The sequence below is a fragment of the Hydractinia symbiolongicarpus genome, chromosome 4 (genome assembly GCF_029227915.1).
Source record: "Hydractinia symbiolongicarpus strain clone_291-10 chromosome 4, HSymV2.1, whole genome shotgun sequence".
Classification (NCBI taxonomy): Eukaryota; Metazoa; Cnidaria; class Hydrozoa; order Anthoathecata; family Hydractiniidae; genus Hydractinia; species Hydractinia symbiolongicarpus.
The window spans coordinates 24,520,826-24,547,683 of NC_079878.1; the positions used below are offsets into that span (position 1 = coordinate 24,520,826).

Here is a 26,858-nt window from a genome sequence, read left to right on the forward strand (position 1 = left end):
TCAAGAAGCATCAACTGCAGGTAACTTACTTATCAATATATTAATATTATACGGTCTGTATGTAACCATTGAATTATCTTTTTACAGGAAACAAAAATATTAAAATATTATCATCATAATTTTATTATTTTTTAGGTTTATGGAGGTTTATGGAAAACAAAATCCCAAGTTTTCTTTTTTGTAACATCGTTTTCGTAAGTTATCCTTATTTTTACTGCTTTTTTGTCATTTTTCCACAGGCTTTTACAACTATCAAAAACGCATTCAATTTTTACGTAGATAAACAGGACACTGATGACGTCATCAAAATTCCTAAAATCTTCTAATTTTTCATTGTTCTTCTGCCTGAGTGGATTTTTCCACGGGTCTAATCGACTAGTCTCTATAATAATACGATAGGTGTTTCTGTCTGTGTGTCTGTGACAGGCAAAGTGGATGTCTTCATTTTCCTTTGATTTTGCCGAAAAATGCATGTCTAATATGTTAAATTTTCTGACGTCACGACGCGACGAAAATAACACTACTTTAACGTCAATATCCTATATTAAATTAATGAAGCCATTACAGTGCACCTAAAACTTTGAGGCAAAATAACTTGGAAACAAGGTGGTGACGTCAATAATTTTTCACCGCGTGGGTAACTAGGGACCAACTAGGACCAATTTGGGTAATTTTCCCAAACCTGGGTCCCCGAATCCGTTTCGGAATGGACGGGTTGATGACGTCATAGAAAAACCTTCAAATCCTAATATCTCTGCAACCGTTTGTCAAAAATACGCGATCCTATACATTTTCTTGATAAGCGTTTCAAGACCTATACAATGAAGACAGCAGGTATACAAATTTCTAAAAAAAAAATTGGGGGGTTTGAATGGACATTGCTGACATCAGCAAAATGTTAAAACCCTTATGTCTCATTAACTGCTTATCAAAAAGATATGATCATATACATTTTCTTGGTCAGCGCTTTAACATCTGCATAGTACAGACAACGAATAAACTAAATTTCGCCAAATATTTTTGTAATTGCACTGCTGACGTCAGCAAAAAATCTAAAACAACCTACTTTTCCATTGTCCTTCTGCCTAAGTGGATTTTTCCACGGGCCTTATCGACTAGTCTATATTATAATACCCGTATACGTCTGTCTATCACGCAAAATAGTAACTTAGCTGCGCAATAGCGAGAAGCACGCAATGCGGTATAAAGATGAGGGGCGAACCCGTGGATTTTCCACGGGCTAACGACTAGTTTGCACAAAATATTTAATGTGAGAATATATAGGCGATACGATAAACACGTGTCTTATGAATATCACATTGGCGACGAGAAAAAGGATTAATTTGTTTAAATAAAGTTAAAAAAGAAGAAAAAAAGAAGAAGATTATAGTTGCTATGGCTGCTGCCTTAACGATAACGAGTTTTCCAAAGTTCGATCTGGACGATTACAATGCTATCTCCACTAGATGGGAGAAAGTTGCCTTAAACGTGAACGATGAAACGCAAAAGTAGCTTTATTCTTAAACTATATTGGCAAAGAAGCTTACGATAACTATGACAATTTATTAGTAACCGGAACGGAACAAACATACGATACTGCAGTTGGGTTACTCGATGGACATTTTAACCCCAAGAAAAACACTGATTATGAGGTATATTTATCTCGCAAGTTAAAACAAGAACAAGATGAAAACATGCATCAATTCTATTAACGAGTTAAACAGCTAGGAAACAAATGTGACTTTGGTAGAAATTTAGAAAAAGAAATTACGCAGCAATTAGTTTTATCAACAAATAACAACGTTAACTGATTTTCTTATATACGCGAAACAGCTAGAAGATTCGGAACAGGAAGCAGACGAAGTAGAGAAAACAAACATACAGCAAGAAGTTACAAGACAGCTATCCCCCATCCCAGTGGGCACAAGAACTTTTTTAAGGTTCAAAAGACGTCATTTAGATCCTTCAATTAACGGTAAAATAACGCACCGTTTGCACATTCAATAACCACTTTTTTGAGGACGTTTACATAACGTTCTGCATGTAACGTTCAAATGACGTTCGAAATGAACGTTTAAATAACATTATTCGGTTGGTTTAATTTAAACGTTAATTATTATGGAACACATAAAAAATATCAGTATTACTTAAATATTAATAAATTATAATAAATAATAAATTTTTTTCTCCTTTGAGGTTTCTATCACGTGTTGCTTTTTTATGCACCTTTTCCACATCGGTCTGGTAAGGACGAAAACTAGAAAAAAAATAGGAAACAATTTGTATGGCAGGCGAAACATGCAGTACAAGACTGATACGAAAGCCAAGTGATCAAAATTTCAAGAAAAAACTCACTTTGTACGACTGGCTAAACACGCAGGTCATTACAACACTGACACAAAAGCCAAGTCATCAAAATTTCAAGAAATTACTCACTTTGTACGGCAGGCTAAGCATGCAGGTCATTACAGCACTGACACAAAAGCCAAGTCATCAAAATCTTAAGAAAAAAATCATTTTGTGCCACAGGCTAAGCATGAGGTCATTGCAACACTGACATGAAAGCCAAGTCATCAAAAATTCAAGAAAGAAACTCTTTCTTTATGGTCATTACAACACTGACAAGCCCAAAGCCATTTTCAAAAAATTAAGAAACAAGTTTATATATATTCAAACCTCGGCTACATAGCTAGCTACACTTCTTATATATAATAAGAAATTGTTTTTTTATTTTGTTGTGATCATTCCTGCAACGAAATTTTTCAATCCTAAACTATTTATAAAATTACCTTACCCTGTACGTACATTTACATAACATAAAATATAAACAACTTTCCACCGCTACCTCTTTCCGCTATCATTATTGCCCACTAGACCATGTGCTCACAAAATTGAACCATCTGCGCTCATAGCTCGCAATGGCTGATGGTCTTTAACCTCGTCCCCGGATTCCTTTTCTCTTTTGACTACCAAGGCAAAAGTAAAAGAGACAGAGTTCTGGAAGCGATGTTGTGAATGGGACAACGAGACAAGTTGCTCGCATTAAAACAAAAGGCTACGCACCACGCGTGTTTTGTTGAATATGTTACTCCCTGGGGGTTTAAATTAGCTCGTCTTTAAAACTACTATGCTAACGACGCTATTGTAATATTGTTATTTAAAAACGTAACTTTTAGTTTCTTTAAAATAATCTTTAAAATAACGTTACAAACGAAATGTTACAAAAACGTCTAATCGTATACCGTCTTTTTAACGTCACACTAATAACGTTAAAAATACGTGACAGTGACTTTTAAAAAACGTTATTTTACGAACGTTTCGAAAACGTTTAGTTTGGGTTAGTGTAAATGACATTACAAAACAGATGTTACATAAACGTTTAATCTTATACCGCCTTTTTACTATCACACTAGTAACGTTAAAAATACGCCATTTAGTGACGTGCAAAAAAGTTTTTTTCACAACGCTTATTAAACGTTAAATCTATGTTTGTCTTAATAACGTTAGAAAAGAAACGTTACAAAAACGTTTAATCGTATACCGTTTTAATAACCTCACACTAATAACGTTAAAAATAAGTCAATTAAGCGGTATTTGAAGAACGTTATTTTGATACCGTTTTAAAAACGTTTAATTTAGGTTTTGTGTGGTGAATGTTGAAGGGAGAGAGTGCAAAAAGGGTCACAAAATCGAACATTTTGCTAGATACTGCAAAAGTTCTGTGGGAAAGAAACTAAGGGTAACAGGTCGGTGAACAAATTGGCTACTTTTAATTCCTCCGACTCTAGTGATAATAAGTGGTAGAATCTCGAGACATCCAGATGTAAAATAATGATGATGAGGACTATCGCTTATTTACATTGTGTTGTTATGCTAAAAATTAGAAGCTTAAAAAAACTTCAACCAAAGTCATTACGTATGGTCAAGAAAAAACAGCCTCCTTAAAAATTCTAGGCGTTGTTTCATTATTAGTTGAAAATGATAAAACTAAAAGAGTTTTACTTCATCGATACAAATCACAAAAATCTTCTGAACGGTACAGCGGCAATTGATTTAAGATTGCTTAGCTTAAACGCGCCTGAGATCAACAAACACGTAACTCCAAAAAATACTCAAAAGCAGATTAATAAAATAGAAAAAGCACCCGAGCAGGAGAATAAAGTACCCAGTTTAAACCAGAATAGTGCTGAAAAGATAAACGCACCGCCCCTTAAGGCCGGTTTCCATACAACTGCATTTTGCGCCCAGTCGTAAAAAGCGCCGTGACTTTTGATCTACGCACGCGCATTATCAGAATAATGCCGCTGACCTCGCGCTTTTGCATGCGCTGGGGCGATTTAAAAAAAGTTGAACAGGCTCTACTTTTTGCGAGCTACATTTTGCGCTTCAGCTTAACAGCCATTCAAAAGGTAGCAATCTACATGAATTACGAAAGAAGTTTTAATTAGATCATTTCAATATGGCACGTGAGCAAAAATCGCTAAATGGAAATGGTTCGGTATATATGATAAAAGTCACGGCGCATTTTACGACTGGGCGCAAAATGTAGCTGTATGGAAACTGGTCTTTAGATTACAGCCGCTACTCGATAGTTATAAATAAACAATCTTTAAAGAAACATAGGCAAGTTTACAGATTGTCAAGTAAAGTTACATATAGATGAAAAAGCACCACCAGTCACTCAACCAGAACGCAGAATTCCGAATAGACAAAAAGTCAAGCAGACAGTGGCTAAACTTGAATCCGTCGGAATACTAGAAGAAGTGAAAGGGAAACCTACACCTTGGTTGAACCCTATAGTAGATATTCGTGCAGCAAACAAGGCGATTACGAGACTCGATACCCCACACCAGTTATTGACGGTCTAAATAAAAAGGTAAAACTAAAAGACAGTAAACATTTTACAAAGTCAGATTTAAACTCTGCATTTCATCAGCTAGAATTAGACCCCTTATGCAGATATATACTGCCTTCAGAACCGAAAAGAGAATCATGCAATACAGAAGGTTAATTTTTGGGGCAAACAGTGTGCTGAAGAACTCCAACACGCCCTTCAATCCATCCTTATGGACATTGAAGAAACAGCAAATATAACTGACGACATATTGATCTACGCCAAGACAACAAAAGACCATGATAACATACTGGAAAAAGTCTTCAAAAGGTTAGCTGAAGAGGGACTAACCTTAAATTTAAAGATATGTATTACGATAAAAATAAGCTCGAGTATTTTGGTTATATCTTCTCAGCTGATGGCATCAAACCGAGCCAAAAAAAACGTCAGCATTAAAGAATGCAAACCGTACAGAGGATCTGAAATCACCTTGCAGTTTTCTAGGAATGACAAATTACCTGAAGAGATTCATTCCGCAGTACAGCACAATCACTCACCCACTTAGATGCCTAACACAAAAAGATGCGAAGTACGAATGGAGTCCAGAGTGTGAAACCGCATTCCAAACCCCGAAAACGTTACCGTCAGAAGATTCATGCATTTCCTACTTCGACGAGAATAAAGAAACATTGATTTATTGTGATGCCAGTCCAGTAGGCATATCCGCTTTTTTGTTACAGAGAACTAAAGGAAAAGCTGACACAAAAGTTGTAGGTTATTCCTCCAGATCGCTAAACAAAACAGAAATGAGATATTCCCAAATAGAAAGAAAACATTAGCAGTAAGATATGCATGTGAGAAAAATCACCTTTACTTATTAGGAAGACCTTTCGTACTTTTAATGACAATAAAGCTTTGACAAACATTCTTAACAACCCTAAATCAGTACCGCCTTCACGTATAGAAAGGATGTTACTCCGAATAATATTTGGATGCTACCCATTTGGGTAGTTCAAGGTATGATGAGCCTCTTGTTAGCCTCAATTTGTGAAAGTCTACATCGAGGTGTAGGATTTGGGACATTGTAAAGCCACTCTGGGGTAATGCCGGGTTTTCCACATGTGTTTTAACCTGGGCAAACATCCTATCCAGCACATCATCCACATCGTTACCCTGAAATACCGGGGCCATATTGCTGTGGAATACTTTCTTTACCTCAATGTAATCCTCATTCTCATTAGCCCCCTTTATAGGTCCACATGATCTATAGCGACAGATGTACCTTCGCCGACCCCATATCTTCTACCTGGTCCGCAACCAAGGTTCGGACATTGGGTCGCACCATCCCGACATACCCATCAACGTCGGCACCTCCTATACCAGGAATTTGGAAACTCCAGAAGGTTCTGTGAAGAGCATGCTTATGCTCCTGGTGCGTAAAGTTGTGTCACGGCTGATTATGGGGATTTTGGATATCTTCCAAATTGTCTTCCCTGACCTCCTGTTCGACTTCATCATGGAGCGTGGGCCTTGTTGGTTGCCCTGCCATAGAATCCCATAACCGTACGTTTAAGGGTCGCATATGCACCCTTGACCCCATCTTTTATAGGCTTTGGGACGGCATCAACCAGCCAGTTGTACCATTCCTGCATCTTGGATTTCACAATCGATCGATTTTTCATCATCTCTTGTTTCTCAAAAATATCCATGGCCTCCGGCGTTGGTAGTATGGTTGCTGGCCTTACGGGCTTTCGTTGTCAAGCCTTTCTTGGTGGCCTCTGTGGTACGTCCTCCAATAGGTCAACAAATTCAGCTTTACGTAGTCTATAATACCCTTTAAGTCCACGGGTTTTCGCAATATCGCGTAATTGTTTGACAGTGCGTGAATTCATTTCTCTTTTATTATACGGTTTTTTTTTACAAAGTCGGAGGATCAGTTATTTCCCTTTGGGAATTTCCCTATCATACAAAAATAAGTAAGGGAAATTCCCTGATGTGCGTAGAATATTATGGGAAATTGTGCTAGAAATTTTAGCTGTCTTTTATTCTACAGATGTTATTGAATACTAGGTCCTTGAATTATGTGGATCACTATGGCATGGTATCGGATGCTGATGGATTAATAGGGACTGTGCTGGGACTTGCGGTGACATCACGGCATTGTGCGCACGCGACTGTGCCAGAAGGAACATTTCTCTATCTCTATTTCTCTTCATTTATAACCTCTATTTATTCCATGCCAGTACTTAATTTAGGTCGTATCATAGACGGTTTTAGCATCATCGACCATTTCAACGATCTTCTTAATCAACCATCTGCAGTAGACTCAACAATTCTGGACGAAATTAAACAACTCCCAATTGACGAAACCTTGATGCACCAATCAGCGAAGCTGAGCTAGAAAAAGCACTACAATACACCAGACTTGGAAAAAGTGCAGGACCTGACGGTATCTTACCTGAAATCCTTGTCCATGGAGAAGTTCGCTTAAGAGCATTCCTATTCGCTATCATCACCTTATTTTGGAATACTGAATCCATACCATGCGACTTAACAGACCCCAATATCACAATTCTCTTCAAAAAAGGGGATTGTAGTCTCTGTGGCAACTATAGAGGAATCTCCCTACTCAGCGTTGTAGGGAAAGTTTTTGCTGACATCCTTTTGCAGAGACTGAAAAACCTTGCAGAAAGAATATATCCTCAGTCGCAATCACGGTATCGAGATGGTAGACGTACGATTGATGGTATTTTCACCCTCAGACAACTGATGGAAAAGGCTAGAGAGCAACGTCAAAATCTGTACATTGTTTTTGCCGACTTTAAAAAAGCCTTTGACACGAGAAGCGAAAGTCCTGTTGAGGAACTTCTTTATGGTGAGTTTGTGGAAGGAACATGTGCTATTGGTTGACCAAAATTAAGGTATAAAGACACGTGCAAAAGTATTTTGAAACATGGGTTGGTTTCGAACTTGCATTTCCCTGTTAACAGGGCATCCTGCCAATTGGATGACTGAATCTAAGTCAAAATTATTAGATATACAAACTAAACTTACATTTTTTGTGATTACTGGGTGGAAAATAACTCTGAAAAGATTATTTGTTTATTATATATATAATTTTTTTTATTTGTCACCGCATTAACCAAAATCTTTTGGTGATGACCCCTGAATGTGTACTTACTTTATGGATGACCCCTTCTCTATACCAGTCAGGGAAAACTTTTAAATATGCTGTTACAGTATAAATAAACTGTACTTGTTAATTAGACGTCTATTATATCCTGCTGAAGCCGCAAATCGCTTATTTAAACTGGTAAAAGCAAAATATTTCAAAATGTACACACTAAGCTGAAATTTGCATCTTCTTTTAAAAGCCAATAAAAAAAGATGAAGATGAAGGGAACATGTGTTTAAGAATTTTTGACAAAAGCCTAAACGATTTGACAGTTACAGCCCGTCGATGACAGCTGTAGCTGTTAAAACGTTGCCTAGAATAAACTCGCTTGTTCATTACATGATAATATCTATATTATCCAATAACTAATAGCTATTCAATAGCTAGTTAGTTAATAATATATATACATAGGTATATTTATATGATTGTATATACGCCATTTAAAAGACGAAAAAAACTTTACATCAACTGCAGTGCTAGTAGTGAGAGCACATAAAATATCCACACCAGCCCCCAGGGTAAGTCATCAACACAAGTTAGCTACCTATTCCTTATACCTGGCCAGGAACTAATTTTGTGTTCTCTCTAATCATTTTCAGTTATTAAACACTCTATGCAAAACTCAATGTAAATTGCACCTAGAAAGAATGAATAGTTAAATACGAGTTTCGCCTTGAAAATCAAATAAACTAAATAAATAACACGAAATTAGCTGTTTACCCATATTGTCGGAAAGCTTATGTTGTCTTTTTTCCGCAGTTCAAAAATCGGAAAACATGGGTTGAAAGGTTTTCGCAGTGGCTATTCATACGTGACCGTACTTTAATATTTTTTTTCCATTCGTACGTGACTCTCACGTATTTTAAATTTTTTTTTCTATTCGTACGTGACACTCACGTACTTACTTTATTTATTTAAAATGAGTCTGGAGGAATTAAAAGAAATTTAGAGAAATTCACAGAATGTATATATTTACAAAAGAGCATTAATCTTTTTCATGTTTATCTGATTTTATGGCTGCCCATCTTTATTGTCGTGATCTCACGTTTGAAAGCTCTCAGTGTGTGAAACAAGCATAACTGTATAGATGCACGAGGAAACTGTTCTTTCAAGGTATCTCTTTCCATCATGTCTTTATCAATGACCACTACTTCTATCTGATTATGGTTAGGATTGTGTTTTTTGAAACATTCACTCATGCGGACAATTGTCGATTTCTCCTTATTCATTACTATCCAAACACCCACAATCTCGCTTTCTCCATCTGCATCCACGCATATTAACAAATATACTGGCATTCGCAAATCATTTAATTTGTAGGTTGCGTCTAACATAAGCAGATCTGGGTAAGCAGAAAAAGCTTTTCTCATCTCCATGTCCTGATAGCATATAGCGTTCAATGTATCTTCGCTGTCAACAATAACTTTCACAGTGGCTCCTTAAATAGAAAGTAGCAATAATCTTTCACGTCATTTAAAATAATTAAAAATTAATACCCGGAAATAAATTTTTTCTTAAATTGCGAAATTAAGTAGCTGCGAAAATTAAGGAAGTACATCAATTCAAAAATTTAAATTCTTACCAGGCACACTTCTCATTTCCCTGATAAGACTCTCGACGTCATTTTTACTTCTACCTGCCATTTTCGCCTGGATATTGTGAAGATTTTTCAGCAAAACGTTTTTCCCTGCTACTTTAGAAACGTGATTTTGTAAAAGTTTCTTGCTTGCTTTCAACTGAAGCATTTTTGTTATTTCAGCTGACGTATCTACATCGGTTATACGGCGTTGTTGCGGTAAATGTTCAAAACATGCCTATAAGGTAAATTCATGCATGTTAGGGTCATAATAAATTTGTAAAACAGTTAACATTCTTTGTTACCTTATTGACAGCGTGGTTATGTTCTTTGTGCATATCTTTCACATATAGTTGTTGACCGTCTTCAATTGTTCTAATTTTTATCATATACATACATCCTTACTGAAATGTCCTATAAGGAAAATTTTTAATTTTGATCATTATAGAAACCAGCCTTAAATTCTATATACATCTTTTAAGAATATTATATGCTCAAGTATGCGTAAATCATAGATCAAATGTTATGTAAACGAAGTATATTTTTTTTTAATTAGTTTTACTATGAAACGAAATTCATCGACTATCATCGAGATACCCATCTTAAAAAATAGAACTTGGTTACGACGCACATAGATTCAGTTCTACAATACTCACGATTGCTTTGGACGTTTTGCAGTTGAAGTGGATAAAAATTTCTTGCCACCATTAATACACCAATAATCAATCTCAGAGAATTTTATGTTGGTATTATACTTTTTTTCGTTGCACGTTTAGCTGCACTCTCTATAGAACGAGAACTCCTGACATAAAGTTGAAAATAATTACCTTTTTCATGACTACAAATTGCTTCATTTAACTGCTCAAAGCTCGAAAAACTTTGTCCGACCTCCATCTTCTTCCTTCAGCATAGAAGTCCTATTCGCGCCTTTTTGCAATTGAAATTGTAATGAAGTTGAAAAGGCTGGTTTCTACTACAAAAACTTTCCTTATAACAAATTGAAACTTCATGCTAAGTATAAAAATTTTTTTTTTATGAAACGAGAAAGAAAAGGTTTTACGTACGAAGAATAAATATAGAAAATCGCAGATATAGAAAAAATTAAAAAATAATAAAGTACGCGAGTGTCACGTACGAATAGAAAAAAAATATTAAAATACGTGAGAGTCACGTACGAATAGAAAAAAAATATTAAAGTACGGTCACGTATGAATAGCCACTGCGAAAGGTTTTCGTTTTAAAGGTCGCCGTAGATCCACTAGCTTTGCTATCCCTACGGAATTCCTTTGTTTTTAACTCCAAAGCCTCAATGAGATCTAAAAAATTATTTATCCATTATGAAGGTTTAAAATATTACCGTTTTGTACATCTTTTCTAACAACATATATATATTATATTAGAGCAATAGGTTTTTAATCCATGAAACATATTAACATATGTCGTTATTTATATTATATTTATTTGAAACGGGTTTATCAAAAACTGTAACTTTTGGAAGCTAAAAATGCTTTGTTTTTGCGGAGAGAAGCGGAGGGCGCGTCAGCGCCCGGAGCGTAGCGGAGCCCATTTCCTCATTAAATAAGCCAAATATAAAAGAAAAAGGAAGTACGGTGGAGAGTATATAGGATTTCTATACGATTTCCGCCCCTCGTCCCCCTATACATCAAAAATATTCAAAATTCGGCCGTTTTTGAGTCAGTTTTCCAGCGATTTAATATGGTCATTCTTAATTACATTTTTTAGTAAGCGAGACAATATGTTTTTAGCACGGCGATGGAGTTTTTGTTGTTTTTTAACCAAGCGTAAATAGTGCTGTTTCCAGTTGAGATTAAGTTTGCCTACAATTTTTAGCCACGTGATACACATATTAATTTCACTAATATCACATGACTTTTTTCTCGGACACATAGCGCCTCAAACTCAAACTTTCGTTAATCTAAGCTATATCGCAACTGACGGAAGGGCTTGTTCAAGAAAAAGAAGAAAGGGTATGTTTTTAGCTAGCTAGTATATCACTATTCCTTTACATGTAATGAACTCTTTCTTATTCTCACTCACACTTAAGGCTAGCTAGCATAAAACTACTGACTGAGCTGGCTGGCATAAAAAAGAGCAATAGAACAAACATATAACATATACAGCTAGCATAAAACTGGCTACAGAGCTAGCATAAATTTAACTACTTAGCTGGCATAAAATTAGCTAATTAGGCTAGCATAAAATTATCTACATAGCTAGCATAGAAAAATTCTTTTGGACAGATTTTCAATGAGATAGGCCACCTAGCTTATACTTATGACACAGTATATAAGTGATATAATTCTACTCTGATTAGGAATGTCCCATTACATAGCTTGTTCTAGCGACAATCCACAATCGTCCAATTTTAGACCAAAGTTCAAGGGCAAAAAATGTTTAGCGAAATCAGCAAAAGTACATACCTATATATAATTCTACAGATACTTCCCTTCCCACTTACGAGGTCAAGTTGGGAAATTTATAACATTGCATGTTATAGAGGGGGTGAGAGCCATATTTTTGTGAATGATTGTAGCTATAATGTAGGAACATCACAAAAGAAGCGGTGTAGTAGACATTGCCACGTTAGATTAACCCTGCCGGTGAGCATACACCAGTGTGGATTAAGTGACAAATGGAAATTATTTCTATATTGACATCTATATTTTTTATTAAGCCATTTTAAATTCTGACAAGTGGTTCTTGTGCAATCGTCAACATGTATTGAAAATCTTTAAATATCTATATATATCGCATTCATTTTTTGACAGAAATTATTTCTATATCAAATAACCTTTTTTCACATCAACGTCTACATTTTCTGTTACAGGGAGCGTTCACATATTACGTAATCAAGTAGGGGGGAGGGGGGGTGAACTAAAATCAGCCAAAGTGGTTTAATAACATAAGCAAATCAAAAAAAATTAACAGCATATTTTATCAAGAGTGTGAAACATATCAATTATATCTAAAACGTTTATATTGACCTTATTCTATATCTTAAATGTAAAATATAAAAGTAAAATATAAAACTGTAAATATTTAAAACTTTTGTAGGGTCTGGTATAAATACTAGCATCTGTTTTAAGACAAACAGTATTTGCTTTCATTCATAAACTAATTCTTTACGGATTTTTTTAGGGGGGGCTAAGTAGATGATGACGTAATTTTGGGAGGGGGGTCAACCAAATGATTGCGACTGATTACATGGGGGTGGGAGGAGTAGAAAATAGGCAAAAAATTGATTACGTAATATGTGAACGCTCACTTAAAAAGGTTATTTAACTAGACGTTACTGTTAAGTTCTTGTTATGATGTGCAACTGTAAAATTATGCACGCATTTATCCCCTGTTGGTCTAATGGTTAAGACACTCTTGCAAATGAGAGATTTAGGTTCGAATCCTAAACAGGGCTAGGAAAAAAACTTGCACCTATAGATATTGAGACAAGTGAATCTTTGGAAAATTTAAAATTACGTACAGCACACAAACCTCGTGCTGGTGATCATTTCGGGTAGAAATAGTCATTATGACAAATTAGAGCATTTGTTAGTCTGTCCTAAAAAACTTATATTCTTTTTAGCAGAAGAGCCTGAACTTTATTATGAATAAAATGATAAATTCAGCCTTTATAATGTTTTTTTACAACTTTGTCCCTAGTATTTCTTTGCTTTTGTCATGAAAATTATGGTGAAAACGAAAGGTTATGTAGAGCTAGTATATCACTATTTTTTTCACATGTAATGAACTCCTTCACCTTCAAAGAGATAATTCACACCCCTAAAGCTAGCTAACTAAAGCATGAAAAAATTTGTTAGTGACATGCCTAGATTTTCTAGCTAGCTACACATACTAAACTGAATACATAGGTAGCTAAATTTTATTAAAATCACCAGCTTCAGTGCTAAGATTAAATTTTTAGAGACCTTGATATTTACATCAAATATACATCCTAACAAACAAGTTTTATTCTAAAAATAAAATGCCATAATATTTAATTAAGATATCATGTATCCAATGTAATAACTTTTTAATAGAGGAAAAAAAACAAAAAAAAAACAAAAAAACTAATACATAAGCGCAAATAATTTTTCCAAAACAAACATATTTTGATTTAATTGGATAAAATGGATCACGTGAAGTTTTTGAAACACAAACATTTTTCGCTTTGATTGGACAAAATAGATCACGTGATTTGGCGACCGAAATATACTTTTTCGGCGCCACTTTTTTTTCAAACCCTCTGGTAATTTACCAGAGCGCGTTGGTTTTGTTTGCTTGAACTTTTGGATACTTCACAGATTATTGGATAAGTATTATTTGATAATTTTTTCTGTGTCTTTTACTAGCAAACAAACAAACATTTAGGTGCAAAGTGCAGCTAGGTGCATCTTTTACTAGATTATTATTTACTGTTTAAATCTTATTTAGGTGCAAAAAACTGCAGTTAGGTGCATCGTTAATACTAATTTACTTGTAAAAAAAACAATCATGATATCAGTTCAGGCATATCGTGCCACCATCGGTTCGTTTTATAATGTAGCTGCTATTCATTCCAGTAATGATATTAAAAATAAAACAAATTTCCACAGCCATACAGGAATGTTTTTTGACAATCTGGATAATAGCAACCACTTCATTTATTTTTTGAAACTTTTTAGTTTATTAATTTTTATATGTTGTCTAAGCTGTAACATCAATCTTGCATGTTTGAAGTTACTGTTATTGTTATCAGGGGATATTGAAAGCAATCCTGGACCCTTCAATAACAATGATATTGACTTCCAAATAGCACTACAAGAGTCTTATGCTGCCCATCTTTTAAATGAGTCAAATTCTGCAGACCATATAATTGCTTATGCTAGAAGTATTGGTCTGTCAAATATAACATATCGTGAACTGACGATAGGAGATGGCAACTGTTTTTATAGAGCAGTAGTACAGCAACTTGATCGGCCTGAGATCAGACAAATTGTCCCCTCTGAACTTAATTTCCAGAACCATGTTGAACTACGAGCAGCTGTGGTCAAATTTGTCCGCAAAAATAACAACATAGGAATTTTCAATTCAGTTCAATTCAATTCAGTCAAAACCTACTGTCTATGTTGAAGAAATTTTCATACGAGCTGCCGCAATAATGCTGGGCGTCAACATTTTGATAACATCTGATACCAGTACTGCGATGCACCCATATACCCTTATTAGTCCTACTCATGATGAAACACATGATATTGCTAGGGAACAGCAATTGACACATCTATTGTCTGATGGTACCACTGCAGGTGCTTTTATTTTGCTTGGGAGAGTAAATAGAAATCACTACCAATCATTGGTCTTTGATGACAATTTGAGCCTTCCTTCTGTTGCATCATCCACACCACTCAGTCCACCTAAAAAAATTCCCTGTTTGTCATCGGGCAATGTAATTCAACCTAAAGATACAACAAATAAAAAATATGGTAAAGAGAAAGTGATTACTTTAAAGGAAAAGCAAGATCTTCTAGTGGAAAAAGTAATGAAATCTCATATGTCTGTTGTAATACAAAACAGACCTAAAACTAATAATTTTTTAAATAAAGAACTAAATCTAAAGCAAAAGTGTCTTCAGTTGAATATTAAATATGAAGAACCTGAAGTCAATGAAACAATTACCGAAACAAAAAATAGGCGCAAGCGAATAACTTATAGATGCAAAAAAGGCGTTTGTAAAACAGCTGTGGGTAAACAGAAAAATTCAATTTTAAAAAACCCGCCTGTTACACTGCCAATCACTACACACAATCAGAATAATATTTTGTCAACAAATTTACCAACTACACACTCCATATCAACAACTCAGTCAATGCCAACAAGTTCATCAATTGCACAGACGATACCAAAAAATTTGCCAACCTCACAACAGTCAATACCAAAAAATTTGCCAACCACACAACAGTCCATACCAAAAACATCAACCATACAGTCAATGTCGACAGTTGTCACAGGCAACCAGTCCAGTGATCAAGACAACATTTTTGGAAGTGAAACTGCCACCATTCATCAAAATCCCGATGTAGTGGCTGCTGTAATACAGTTTGAAGAAGGTGAGAAATTACATAGTTTATCAACCTGTAAAACTTGTCTTGAAACTCGACCAGTATTTCACGCAACACCTCCAATAAGACCTACTGCAAAAAATGAAACAAAACCAATTGCTGTTAAGTCTTGGAAAATATTCAGCGATGGTAGGTGTGATAGGTGTCACAGGGAGAGTCTTAGTCGTTTTAAACAGAATGTTAAGACACCTGCTAGATTTTCAGGTATACTGTCAGCTGATAATGACGACTTGGGTCCGTTACACGATAACATTCGTCATAATGATATGCATTTTTTACCAGTACCACCATATCTCCAAAATTTGACCATACTAGAAGTAGCATTAATTCGTCGTATTACTGTCATTATGAATATACACCTCCTGCGGTATGGCATGCTTGCATCAAAAGGTCATTCCATGAGTTTTCCTCAAAGAATGCAAATTGCTACTGAACTGCCATCATTACCGTCAGAAGTTGGAATAGTGGTTATTAAAAAGAAAGGAATTCAAAATTCAATTCAACAGTACTGTGCAAAGGGGTAAAGTTGAAAACGCATTACGGGGACTGTGTTTTGGATACCCAGAAGGGGGTGCTGAAGGTCCAGATACTAAAAATAAACATCAATACAATGGCTCTGATCACATTGACAAACCTTTAAAAGGACGCTACTTCCAGTTCCTGCCGAATGAATACTATAAGGATGTCTCAATAAAATATGACCGCATTCAAAATTTACCAGAGATGCGTTCTGAATTACCTGATTTGCCAGTTGTGGAATTGCCAAATATCATACCAGAAGGAGATAAGGGTCCTGCTGAAAATCAATTTCAACAAAACTTACCTGACGATGACGAGAGTATAACCCGTTCTGGTTTAGTTTGCCCGGTTGAACCTAAAGATGCTGACAAAGAGTTACGAATAGTACTGGAGAAGCTCTTGGGTTCTGAAGATGCAGTTAATCAAGCTCTTCAACATGGCACAGTTGCGAATGCAAATTTAGAATATACACGAGAACGGCCTATTCGGGAATTAAAAACTCCTGGGTTTTTTACTATGGCATACCCAACTGTTTTTATTAATGGAAATTGTGACTTAACTGTTCCAAGGTTAAATAAAATTAACTTTGAGGAATACATCGAACATATATATTATTGTTCTTATAATCGTGTAGCACGTCATCCGTACTTGAAATTTTTCTTATTAAATATGCGTTTGCGAATGCAAGCATTGCAGCAGGGTAGCTTTCTTGTTTTCCAACAATTAAATGATGCTCATCTCACAATCGCTGAACTTCGAGATAATTTACAAAATGATGATGATTCAGTTCCACGTAAAATTATTAGTATTGGAAAAAACCTGGTAAATACCGATCCATACTGGAGAGACCAAAAAAATAAATTGGATGCCATGCTTTTTTTTTAGACGAAATGAATTTGGCGATTTACCAGCATATTTTGATACCAACAGTTGTGCCGAATTTCATTGGAAACCATTGCATGAACTACTTATTAAGTATTATGCGTTGATAAACAATGTAAACGAAGATGCTGTACGCCAGCAAATGGAAAGTGATAATAAATTCAAGCGGGAAATGATTCTACAAAATCTTCATATTGTGACACAGTATTTCGATGCAAGGACTATAAATTACTTCGCCACAGTTAGTAAAGAAGTATTTCAATATGATGACTATTGGTTGCGATATGAATTTGCTAAAAGTCGAGGTGAGATACATGGACACGCAATAATATCGTCATCTAAACATGCCCGGAAAGTCAAAACTATAATGGATAGCTTGTCTGATGATGTTGCAGACTCACAAGCATTAAAACCTGCAGCGCAAGAACTTCAAAATTGGTTACAAACAACAAATGAAAACAGTAATGACATTTTTTCACCAATGTTTACTTCACTGCATCCTGCTGGTGGAAATGAAATTATAGATACTTCTGGAATTAAAACTTGGGTTCCAAACAAAGATCAATGGGCCAGACCAGAGGGGACTCAAGCTCCACCGGACCATAACCCATTGGCACAAGAACTTTCGGATGTTGCTAGTCATGAAGGTGGTATAAAAGAGCAACATATCTATCTTGTGAACAGGATTGGCCTCCATAATTGTAATTCCAATTGTTTGCGTTATCGCCGTAAGAATAAAAAAGATACTGCTCCACAGAAGTACTGTCGCTTTCATTTTGGCGATCTTGATCCACAAACCAAAAAAACAAGTGGTAAAGAGATTCATCCTTTTAATGCTGTCATAACAGAAGGGGAACATCCTAGATATAAGGGACCACGGGATCATCCTCGCTTGATGATGCATGTAAAAACCCATTATCGATCAGAACCTTCTCGCTCTACAAAAATACATTGCTAGTTATGCTTGCAAAGGTGCTGCTTCAACGGAAGATTTAGTACATGTTTATCGTCATCTCATTGAAAACACTGATGATGGAAGCACTGTTAAAAATTTGGCTCAACGACTACTTCAAAAAATTGCGGGTTTAGTAGATGTTTCAGGTGCTGCGGCGGATTTCATTAATAGTGGTGGTCGTCTGAGTAGATGTAACAGAAATTTTCGATACATTAGTATCAGTGGTTTCCGAGCCTTGGATACGTCTGGTGAAGATGGAACTGTTACAAAAAGTAGCGCATTAGACAAATACTTAAGTGATAAGCGGAGAGAAACTGAGCCAGAAATATCATTATGGAACTGGAGCAAAAAGTGTAATTGTACCAGCAAAGTAGATCACGTCCCAGTTTTTACAGGAATATCAACAAAACCTGTCTGGCCTGTTACTGAGGACTATGCAAAAGCTATGCTCATTATATTTTCTGTTGGAACGTGGCACAATACCGAAGATTTGAAGGGACAACATGAGTCATTTGCTGCTGCTTTGGCTTCCCTTGTTCAAACTGAAGAATGCCCATCAATATTAATTGATTCATTGAAAGAGGCTAAACAATCATTCGATAAAAAAAGCGAGAGAACACAAAGTCACACCCGTGCAATCAATATTGAAACCAATTCAGTGTTCGGATTAATTATCTCAATATACAGATGCAAGTTCCCAATGTTTCCAAAATTCTGCCATTGCACAAATGAACATAGGTAGAGCAATAATGAGAGATATTGCTAGGCACCATGTTGCTGATATCAATGAGCCGAATGTACAACAGGTTCTTCCTGATGGTGGGCCTACATTTGATTGGAATAATTATGCAATTCAAAGTTTTGGTAGTCAATGGCCAATTAATGCTGACATATGGTTACAATCTATATCTGAAGAAGCAGAAAAAAATGAATTGCAGCATGCTGAAGATTGTACTTTACCCCAAATAAAAATCTTAAATGCTAATGAATTACAAAGAACAGTCATTGGTATAAATCTTCAGCATTTATTACAAGTCGCAAAAGGAACTTTGCCAACAGGTACCCAGCCAATACGTTTATTAATACAAGGAACAGCCGGTGTCGGGAAAACAATTATCATTACCGCGCTTACTAGAATCGTTCGTCGTATTTTTAAGCGAAATTCTGCTGTTATGAACTTGGCCCCAACTGGGGCAGCATCAGTCCTCATACCTAATGGTCGCACTATACACTCAATGACTCCACCACCACACAAACTTAAAAAAGAAAGAATTTAAATTCTATCCAGCTTTCTGACTATCCGTTGGGTGATGTAGCTCTAAGAAAGCTAAGAAAATATACAGGCATGCATGAAAACAATGAACTGAAATTGATTCAACTTAATATTGATCAATGTAGCATGCAGTCGAAGCTTCTAGTGGCTTGGTGCAGCCAAAGATTATGTGAGGCAACAGGAGACTTTGATAATTATTATGGAGGTGTACCAACTGTCAATTTCTTTGGGGACCTTGGTCAACTTGGACCAATTCGTGCTTTGGATTTACATAAGCCGCCGAAACATGATGATTCCACAATCAACTTTGCTGGTTATGCAATCTATCGCTCATTTCACGATGTTATTGTTCTTACAGAAACAATGCGCCAAGGACCCGATCAGTTGGCCCTTCTACAGCGGCTACTTAGAATACGCAATGGATCGATTACTCAACAAGACTGGCAAGATATAAATAGTCGTTATGAAAATGCTTTGCCCCATGCCGAAAAATGTAACTTTTTGCATGGTCGCGTCCTTACATTAATGGAAACATGGAATGAAGTTAATGAAGAAAACCATAATAAATTAGCTAACCTTGGTGTGCCAGTTGCTGTTATTCCATCAAGAGGACGTGGTAAACATCACTCTTTAACTGATAAGCAACTGGGTCAAATACCACTAAGATCTTTAATGGCAGTTGGTGCAACTGTAATCCTTACCGAGAACCAAAAGGGTCTTACAGGCCTTGGCCTAAATAATGGTGCCATGGGAAAAGTAATTGCAATCCTTTATTCACCAAATATGTCACCACCTGAATTTCCAATAGCTGTTGTAGTCGATTTCCCAAATTATAAAGGCCCGTCATGGATTCAAGAACATCCGAAATGGATACCAATTACTGCTGTTGAAGGTCGATGTGAGTCTGATTGTTGCAGCAGAAATGGCCTGCCGTTAATGCCAGGATATGCAATAACTATTGCTAAAAGTCAGGGTATGTCAATTGGAGATGGTAAAACTGCCACCCACATGCGTATCAAGTTACAACAATCAATTCAGATGGAAAAAAGTAACCTTGGTACAGCTTACACTGCATTCTCCAGATGCGAAAAAGAAAGAAATTGGACACTTGTCGAACCAATTACTCAAGAACGACTCTTGTACATTAATACACATCCCCGTATGAAAGCCAGACAAGAGGAAGAGAAACGCCTGAAGGCATTATCGAATAAAACTGTCAAAAAATACAATATCACTATGGAAAAGTATATTAACTTGTTGAAAGAACTTGACCAGTTTTGTGATGATGGTATTGAAGATGCAGTTTGTCCTTCACCATCTGTAAATTGCACATGTATAATATGCCTATCTCATTCATAATGATAATTACAATCTGAATTCACCTACTTTGCAGACAATCACAATCTTGGCCACTAAAAACCATTCGAATTATGAGAAAGGTGCAAATGCAACCTGAACAAGGTGCATTGACATTACAGCTTTATACTGATTATTAATAGTGTTGTTGGAGGTGGAGGGGGAGGGTCATAACACAGCCTTACAAAGGTCTGTGATTGTTACATTAACCATAGAGACATTTGATATCCAGTTGCATATCTATTATTTCATCCGTACCCCATCTATCATCATACCACAATACCATACCGTTTTGACTTATCGCAATTATAACATATCGTTTCTAACCTACCGATCATCATACAACAATTACCATACCGTTTCGACTTATCGCAAATAGCATATTGTCTGTACCCTACCGATCATCATACCACAATTAAACCATACCGTTTCGTCGTCTGTACCCTACCGATTATCATACCACAATTACCATACCATTTCGACTTATCGCAATAAACATATGGAGTGTGCGAAGGAGGAGGCGCATGCCCGAATGCAACCTGAACAAGGTGCATTAACATTACAGCATTGTGCTGATTATTAATGGTGTTGTAGGCCAATTGCAGCCTGAACAAGGTGCATTAACATTACAGCTTTGTGCTGATTATTAATGGCGTAAGCCAATTGCAACCTGAACAAGGTGCATTAACATTACGGCTTTGTGCTGATTATTAATGGCGTTGTAAGCCAATTGCAACCTGAACAAGGTGCATTAACATTACAGCTTTGTGCTGATTATTAATGGCGTTGTAGGCCAATTGCAGCCTGAACAAGGTGCATTAACATTACAGCTTTGTGCTGATTATTAATGGCGTTGTAGGCCAATTGCAACCTGAACAAGGTGCACATGCAACCTGAACAAGGTGCATTACAGCATTGAGCTGATTGCATAATTTTTTTTTTTAAGCAACTTAGGGGTTTGGTCAGATCTTCAGTTATTTTTTAGCCAACATCTAGGACTGAAATTTCTTGCTTAATTTTATTTAACTAATCTTTTTAAATATATATGTAAACAGGGAGAGAAGAAAAGAAGTCATATTTTTGGTAAAAAAGAAATTTCTTGAAAATAAAGTGAAGTGTGCAACAAAGAAGTTTTGTAATTTTCTTTTCTCATAAGTTCAGTAACTTATAAAAGAGTTGCTTATAAAAAGAAAATGTGTATTAACATACAGGTCCAAATTCAAAACATAAACAAAGTGCTTTAACATTACAGCATTATGCTAATTATTAACATACCGGACGAAATGCAACCTAAACAAAGTGCTTCAACATTACAGCATTATGCTAATTATTAACATACCGGACCAAATGCAACCCAAACAAGGTGCTTTAACCTTACAGCATTATGCTAATTATTAACATACCGGACCAAATGCAACCTAAACAAGGTGCTTTAACATTACAGCATTATGCTGATTATTAATGGTGTTGTTGTAGGTGGAGGTGGAGGTGGAGGGTCATAAAACAGCCTAACAAATGTCTGTGATTGTTACGATAACTATGGATACATTTGATATCCAGTTGCATATCTATTTTATCTATACCCTACCAATCATCATACCACAATTACCATACCTTTTCGACTTATCGCTATCAACATATCGTCTGTACCCTACCAATCATCATAACACAATTACCATACCTTTTCGACTTATCGCTATCAACATATCGTCTGTACCCTACCAATCATCATACCACAATTACCATACCCTTTCCACTTATCGCTATCAACATATTGTCTGTACCCTACCAATCATCATACCATAATTACCACCTGTTTTGACTTATCGCAACCAACTTATCGTCTGTATCCTACCAATCATCATACCGAAGTTACCATTCTGTTTCCACTTATCACAATCAACATATGCAGTATGCGAAGGAGAAGGCGCATGACGGAATGCAACCTGAACAAGGTGCATTAATATTACAGCATTGTGCTGATTATAAATGGCGTTTTGGCCAAATGCAACCTGAACAAGGTGCACATGCAACCTGAACAAGGTGCATTAACATTACAGCTTTGTGCTGATTATTAATGGCGTTTTAGGCCAATTGCAACCTGAACAAGGTGCATTAACATTACAGCTTTGTGCTGATTATTAATGGCGTTGTAGGCCAATTGCAACCTGAACAAGGTGCACATGCAACCTGAACAAAGGTGCAGTACAGCATTGAGCTTTTTTTATTTAAAATGTTAATTACAACATAAATCTGTCCTTCATTTTAGATGTGACCTGCTGAGTCCCATTGGCTACCTTCTCGTGGTGCAGGTTGTCAAGAAGAGCTTGCAGACATCTACTATTTCTACTTGGGATATTAAAATTTAGTAAATATGTTTTTTAAATACACCTGATGTTGATAGGCATACACATTTTTTGAATAAGAAAAAAGTCTATATAAAAAACCCACAACTTACACAGGCCAAGTTTTAAGAAACATTTAAAAAACTTTATCAGGCTCAGAAATCTCTGACATCAAACTTATACATATAACATAAAAATACATACAAACATGTCATTTGTCAATGTTATTCATATATATCAAATTTATAGTTTAGGCAGCAAATAAGGAAAATTTAAGAAACTCTAGGCTTAGCAAATGTTTAGGTTTCTTATAAAGAAACGTGTAATTAACCTCACTTTTACAAAATTCACGAACGTATACTTTAATTGGAGAAACTTTCGCGAGAGAAACTTTCGCGGAAAAAAAATTCGCGAAATTTTTTGGATAAACTTTCGCGAATGAAGAAATTCGGAAAATTTCGCGAGATTAACTTTCGCGAATGAAGAAACCCGCAAATTTTTGCGAGATAAACTTTCGCGAACAAGGATTTTTCAGTTAGAAAAAACTTCAAAATTCTTAGCATAATTGAAAATGTTATAAATTTTCTTTCTTGAAATAAGATTTCTAAGTATTTTGTGCGTTTTTGGTGAAAAATGATAAAATAGCTTACTGGATAAACTTTCGCGAATGAAGAAATTCGAAAACTTTCGCGAGATAAAGTTTCGCGAATGAAGAAACTCGCACATTTTCGCAAGATAAAATTTCGCGAAAATGGCGAAAAATCGTGAATTCGCGAAAGTTTCTCTCGCAAAAGTTTCTCCAATTAAAGTATGTAAAATAGAAATTAACAAAAAAATGCAAAACATTAAAATTAAGTAGAATATGTGAATTTTGTCTACATGCTCTTCAACGAACAGCCAGGGCATTAAAACTTTCTGCTTTACAGGAAGTAAATTTTGTACACTTTCTTTATCCTTTTTCATGGCTAATTACAGAACAAAAGTAGAATATTTTCTACTTCCGTTAAAAGGCTTCATTTAAATGCGTCAAGATAGATATGAAACAAATACTTTATTAGTTTTAAATTTATTTATAGATTTATAGATATTTATGAATAAAATGGCACAAAATGTTTCAATGGAGCATTTATTAGAAAAGGTCAATGTAAGTATTTTTATATTTTTTTTACCTATCTAGTACAATGATAAGGCATTTTTCATGATGCAAATTTTAAGATTTTTATGTGCTACTTTAAATAGTCAGATGAGATAAAATAAAGTGATTAGTCTGATCAACATGCAAGGGTTAGCATAATAGGTGCAGAGTATGGAATTAATTTATTGAGGGATTTTGTTGTAGGAGTTACAGCAGAGAGTGGACTCCCTGGAAGAAAAAGTTAAAGTAAGTTATACGTCGTAATTAGTTTGAAATGTAGAATGTGTTAAAGCAGCAACAATGTGATTAGAAAAATAGTATTAGATAAAAAGTTTACCAAGTTCACATTTTTATGGTAGTTTAGAATGTAGCATTTCCATAAGTTGTTTCATTCATTTAGGAATTAGAAACTAAGAAGGTTAATTAGAGTTGGGACGCCTTTCGGGACTTCTGTGCCGAAAAACAGTCGTTGGGAGCATTTATCAGCTCCCAAAACTACAGGTCCTAGAAGGCGTCAGGTGGTGTTCGCGTTTACACCCAGGAGGACGACCGGAGGGGAAGGATGAACATGAAGAGGAGAGGAGGCAGCTATAGCGGAGGGAGGGGAGGAAAGTGGTTTTAGGGTTTTTTTTTGTTTTAAGTTTATTTTTTGTTAATTTGATCCAATTTATTTTAGTTTATCAAGTTATGTGTATATATATGAGAAAATTTAGTCTTTTTGTTGACGATGCAGCACTATAATTCTGTTTATTAACAATTGCGCCAAGATAGCTTTAGAGGGAGAAGTATAAAAGACTTTATACTTTAGTATTGTTCTTATTTTGTAGTAAAGTTTAGATCGGCGTTGTTCTTTAGTTTTCGAAGGTGATTTTTTAGTTTTTATTCTATCATCGACCACTTTTTGCAATTATTTATAAACTACAGACTGCGTACTTATTACTTTACATTTTCAAATATAAGCCTTGTTCTTTAGTTAAAATGTGAACATTTTGTTTGTTAATAATATATATATAACGTATTTACTTGAAAAAGCAACACCCCTCCCCCAAATTATCTTCCTTTTTGGCGTAAATATTTAAAAAATGCCTTAAATAAGCGCCTCTATTTTCTCAGGTGTTAATTTCACACCAACTATTCAAAGCAGCGCTTTTTTAAAATAAAATTTGTTAACATAATACACGCTTTTTTATAAAAATAGTGTTTTTTTTGTTCAGGGTGAAGTATTCTTATGATTTAGCAAAATATGGGGGTGAAGTATTCTTAATGTAGTCTTATTTTTCAGAGTAAAGTTTTTGTCACATGTATGAACAAGAATAACTATTTCGCGACAGCTGAATATGTTTCTTTTTCTAAGCAAACTCACCCTGGAAATATTCTTAAGATATTCTTACAATTTAGGCAATTTTCACCCTGATATTCTTATAGAAGTTATTCTTATAAAAAAAAGCGTGCAGTTTAGCCATCTTTCTTTGACACATACATTTTTTGTTAGATTTATTACTTTCATTGTTTAGTTTAGAGAGAAGATAGAGCTATATTGTGGTGTCCTTGATTTTATTTAATAAGTGCCTTATTTTAGAATATAAAATTAGCACCCCCCTTTGAGAACTTAAAATTAAATAAGAGCCGCAGGTACTCAAGTACGGTACAGTTGAATTTTAAAAATTTTGTTAACATTTATAAAAGAATATAAACCATAAAATGTTGATATTTCTTTTTGAGAAGTTCCTTCTTTGTTTCACGTTTATAGGTGCCATTTATTTATATCAAAATCATAGTCCAAGCGGCAAAAATAATTTTTATGGTTAAAAAAGGAAAATTTAAGAAACTCCAATTATTTGAGCCTGAATCTGTTCTCATTTTGTTTTTATTTTTTAGAAAAATTTGAGTGCTTGTCTCTTATGAAATTGTTCTTATAAAAATGCGTATATTTTTTTCGATATGCCGTTTTTACTTCCTAAAGGCCGTTTCACATTACAGAAATATATTGAATCCAATATATTGGAAATTATTGATAACTATTGAAAAATATTGCCTCAATTAATTGACATAATGTGAAACCAACTTTTGAGACACGTTCGAAAAAACATTAAGCAATCGCTTTCAATACTTGTCAAGACTTTTTAATTCAAACACGGTTTGAATTAAAAAATATTGCAAGGGAAATTCTTTTGTTGTGAGAAGACTCAATTGTTCTCCGAACAATAGAAAAATCGAATCAGCAAAGTATTCGAAATTTGTCTGTCTGAAATAAACAGTAAATGAAACATACGATCGAAGATAAAAGATGGAGCAAAATAACATTTATTATTTTGAAAGTCAGCCACACGATTTTGCTACGAATGATCAAATACTATTTCCTCAAGCTACGACGCAACAGCAACATGCCGCACATGTCTTCACTCAGAGCTCACCAAAACCAACCTCGTCAATCTTGAGCCAAAACACACAAATATTCGGTCAGAGCGTGCCACAGCAACTTCAACCTTCACTCAGCCCCGTATTACAAAATCCAGAAGATGAAACTTCTGCGAAACCTCAGAAGCGAGGAAGAAAAGGCTTGAAACATGAGAAAGTTTGGAGTAGTGGTGAAACTGAACATTTGATAAATTTGTGGTCACAACACGAAGTTCTATACAAAGTTAGTTGCCCAGGATATATGGACAAAAACAAAAAACAACTGGCACTTGTAGCG

General features: G+C 35.3%; 2 protein-coding genes and 1 long non-coding RNA gene across 3 annotated transcripts; 1 reads left to right on the forward strand and 2 right to left on the reverse strand.

The window, feature by feature from the left end:
- Nucleotides 1–2,096: 2,096 nt before the first annotated feature.
- On the reverse strand, nucleotides 2,097–3,360 carry LOC130641983 (uncharacterized). Its single transcript, XR_008982528.1, has 3 exons — nucleotides 2,795–3,360; nucleotides 2,437–2,500; nucleotides 2,097–2,257 (listed from the first exon to the last, which is right to left on the reverse strand). It is a non-coding gene; the product is annotated as an uncharacterized LOC130641983 (long non-coding RNA).
- A 618-nt stretch (nucleotides 3,361–3,978) lies between these two features.
- On the forward strand, nucleotides 3,979–5,673 carry LOC130642365 (uncharacterized). The gene is made up of 4 exons (XM_057449451.1): nucleotides 3,979–4,250; nucleotides 4,616–4,862; nucleotides 4,977–5,302; nucleotides 5,400–5,673. Exons 1-4 carry the CDS (start codon nucleotides 3,979–3,981, stop codon nucleotides 5,671–5,673), a joined length of 1,119 nt encoding a protein of 372 aa, XP_057305434.1.
- A 2,686-nt stretch (nucleotides 5,674–8,359) lies between these two features.
- On the reverse strand, nucleotides 8,360–11,441 carry LOC130641982 (uncharacterized). The gene is made up of 4 exons (XM_057449037.1): nucleotides 10,413–11,441; nucleotides 9,891–9,999; nucleotides 9,592–9,823; nucleotides 8,360–9,447 (listed from the first exon to the last, which is right to left on the reverse strand). The coding sequence occupies exons 2-4, from the start codon at nucleotides 9,978–9,980 to the stop codon at nucleotides 9,011–9,013; spliced, it is 759 nt and encodes a 252-aa protein (XP_057305020.1). The 5' UTR covers nucleotides 9,981–9,999; nucleotides 10,413–11,441; the 3' UTR covers nucleotides 8,360–9,010.
- Between the last annotated feature and the right edge of the window lie 15,417 nt (nucleotides 11,442–26,858).

What these genes read in the sequence shown, in the direction of transcription:
- LOC130642365 (XM_057449451.1), top strand. Translation starts at nt 3,979, where the DNA reads ATGATAAAACTAAAAGAGTTTTACTTCATCGATACAAATCACAAAAAT. An exon ending in CCCCACACCAGTTATTGACG is followed by an intron (nt 4,863 to 4,976) that starts GTCTAAATAAAA and finishes TACTGCCTTCAG; the next exon opens with AACCGAAAAGAGAATCATGC. An exon ending in AGCATTAAAGAATGCAAACC is followed by an intron (nt 5,303 to 5,399) that starts GTACAGAGGATC and finishes TCACCCACTTAG; the next exon opens with ATGCCTAACACAAAAAGATG.
- LOC130641982 (XM_057449037.1), bottom strand. Translation starts at nt 9,980, where the DNA reads ATGTATATGATAAAAATTAGAACAATTGAAGACGGTCAACAACTATAT. An exon ending in ATAACCACGCTGTCAATAAG is followed by an intron (nt 9,824 to 9,890) that starts GTAACAAAGAAT and finishes TTTACCTTATAG; the next exon opens with GCATGTTTTGAACATTTACC. An exon ending in GGAAATGAGAAGTGTGCCTG is followed by an intron (nt 9,448 to 9,591) that starts GTAAGAATTTAA and finishes TTTCTATTTAAG; the next exon opens with GAGCCACTGTGAAAGTTATT.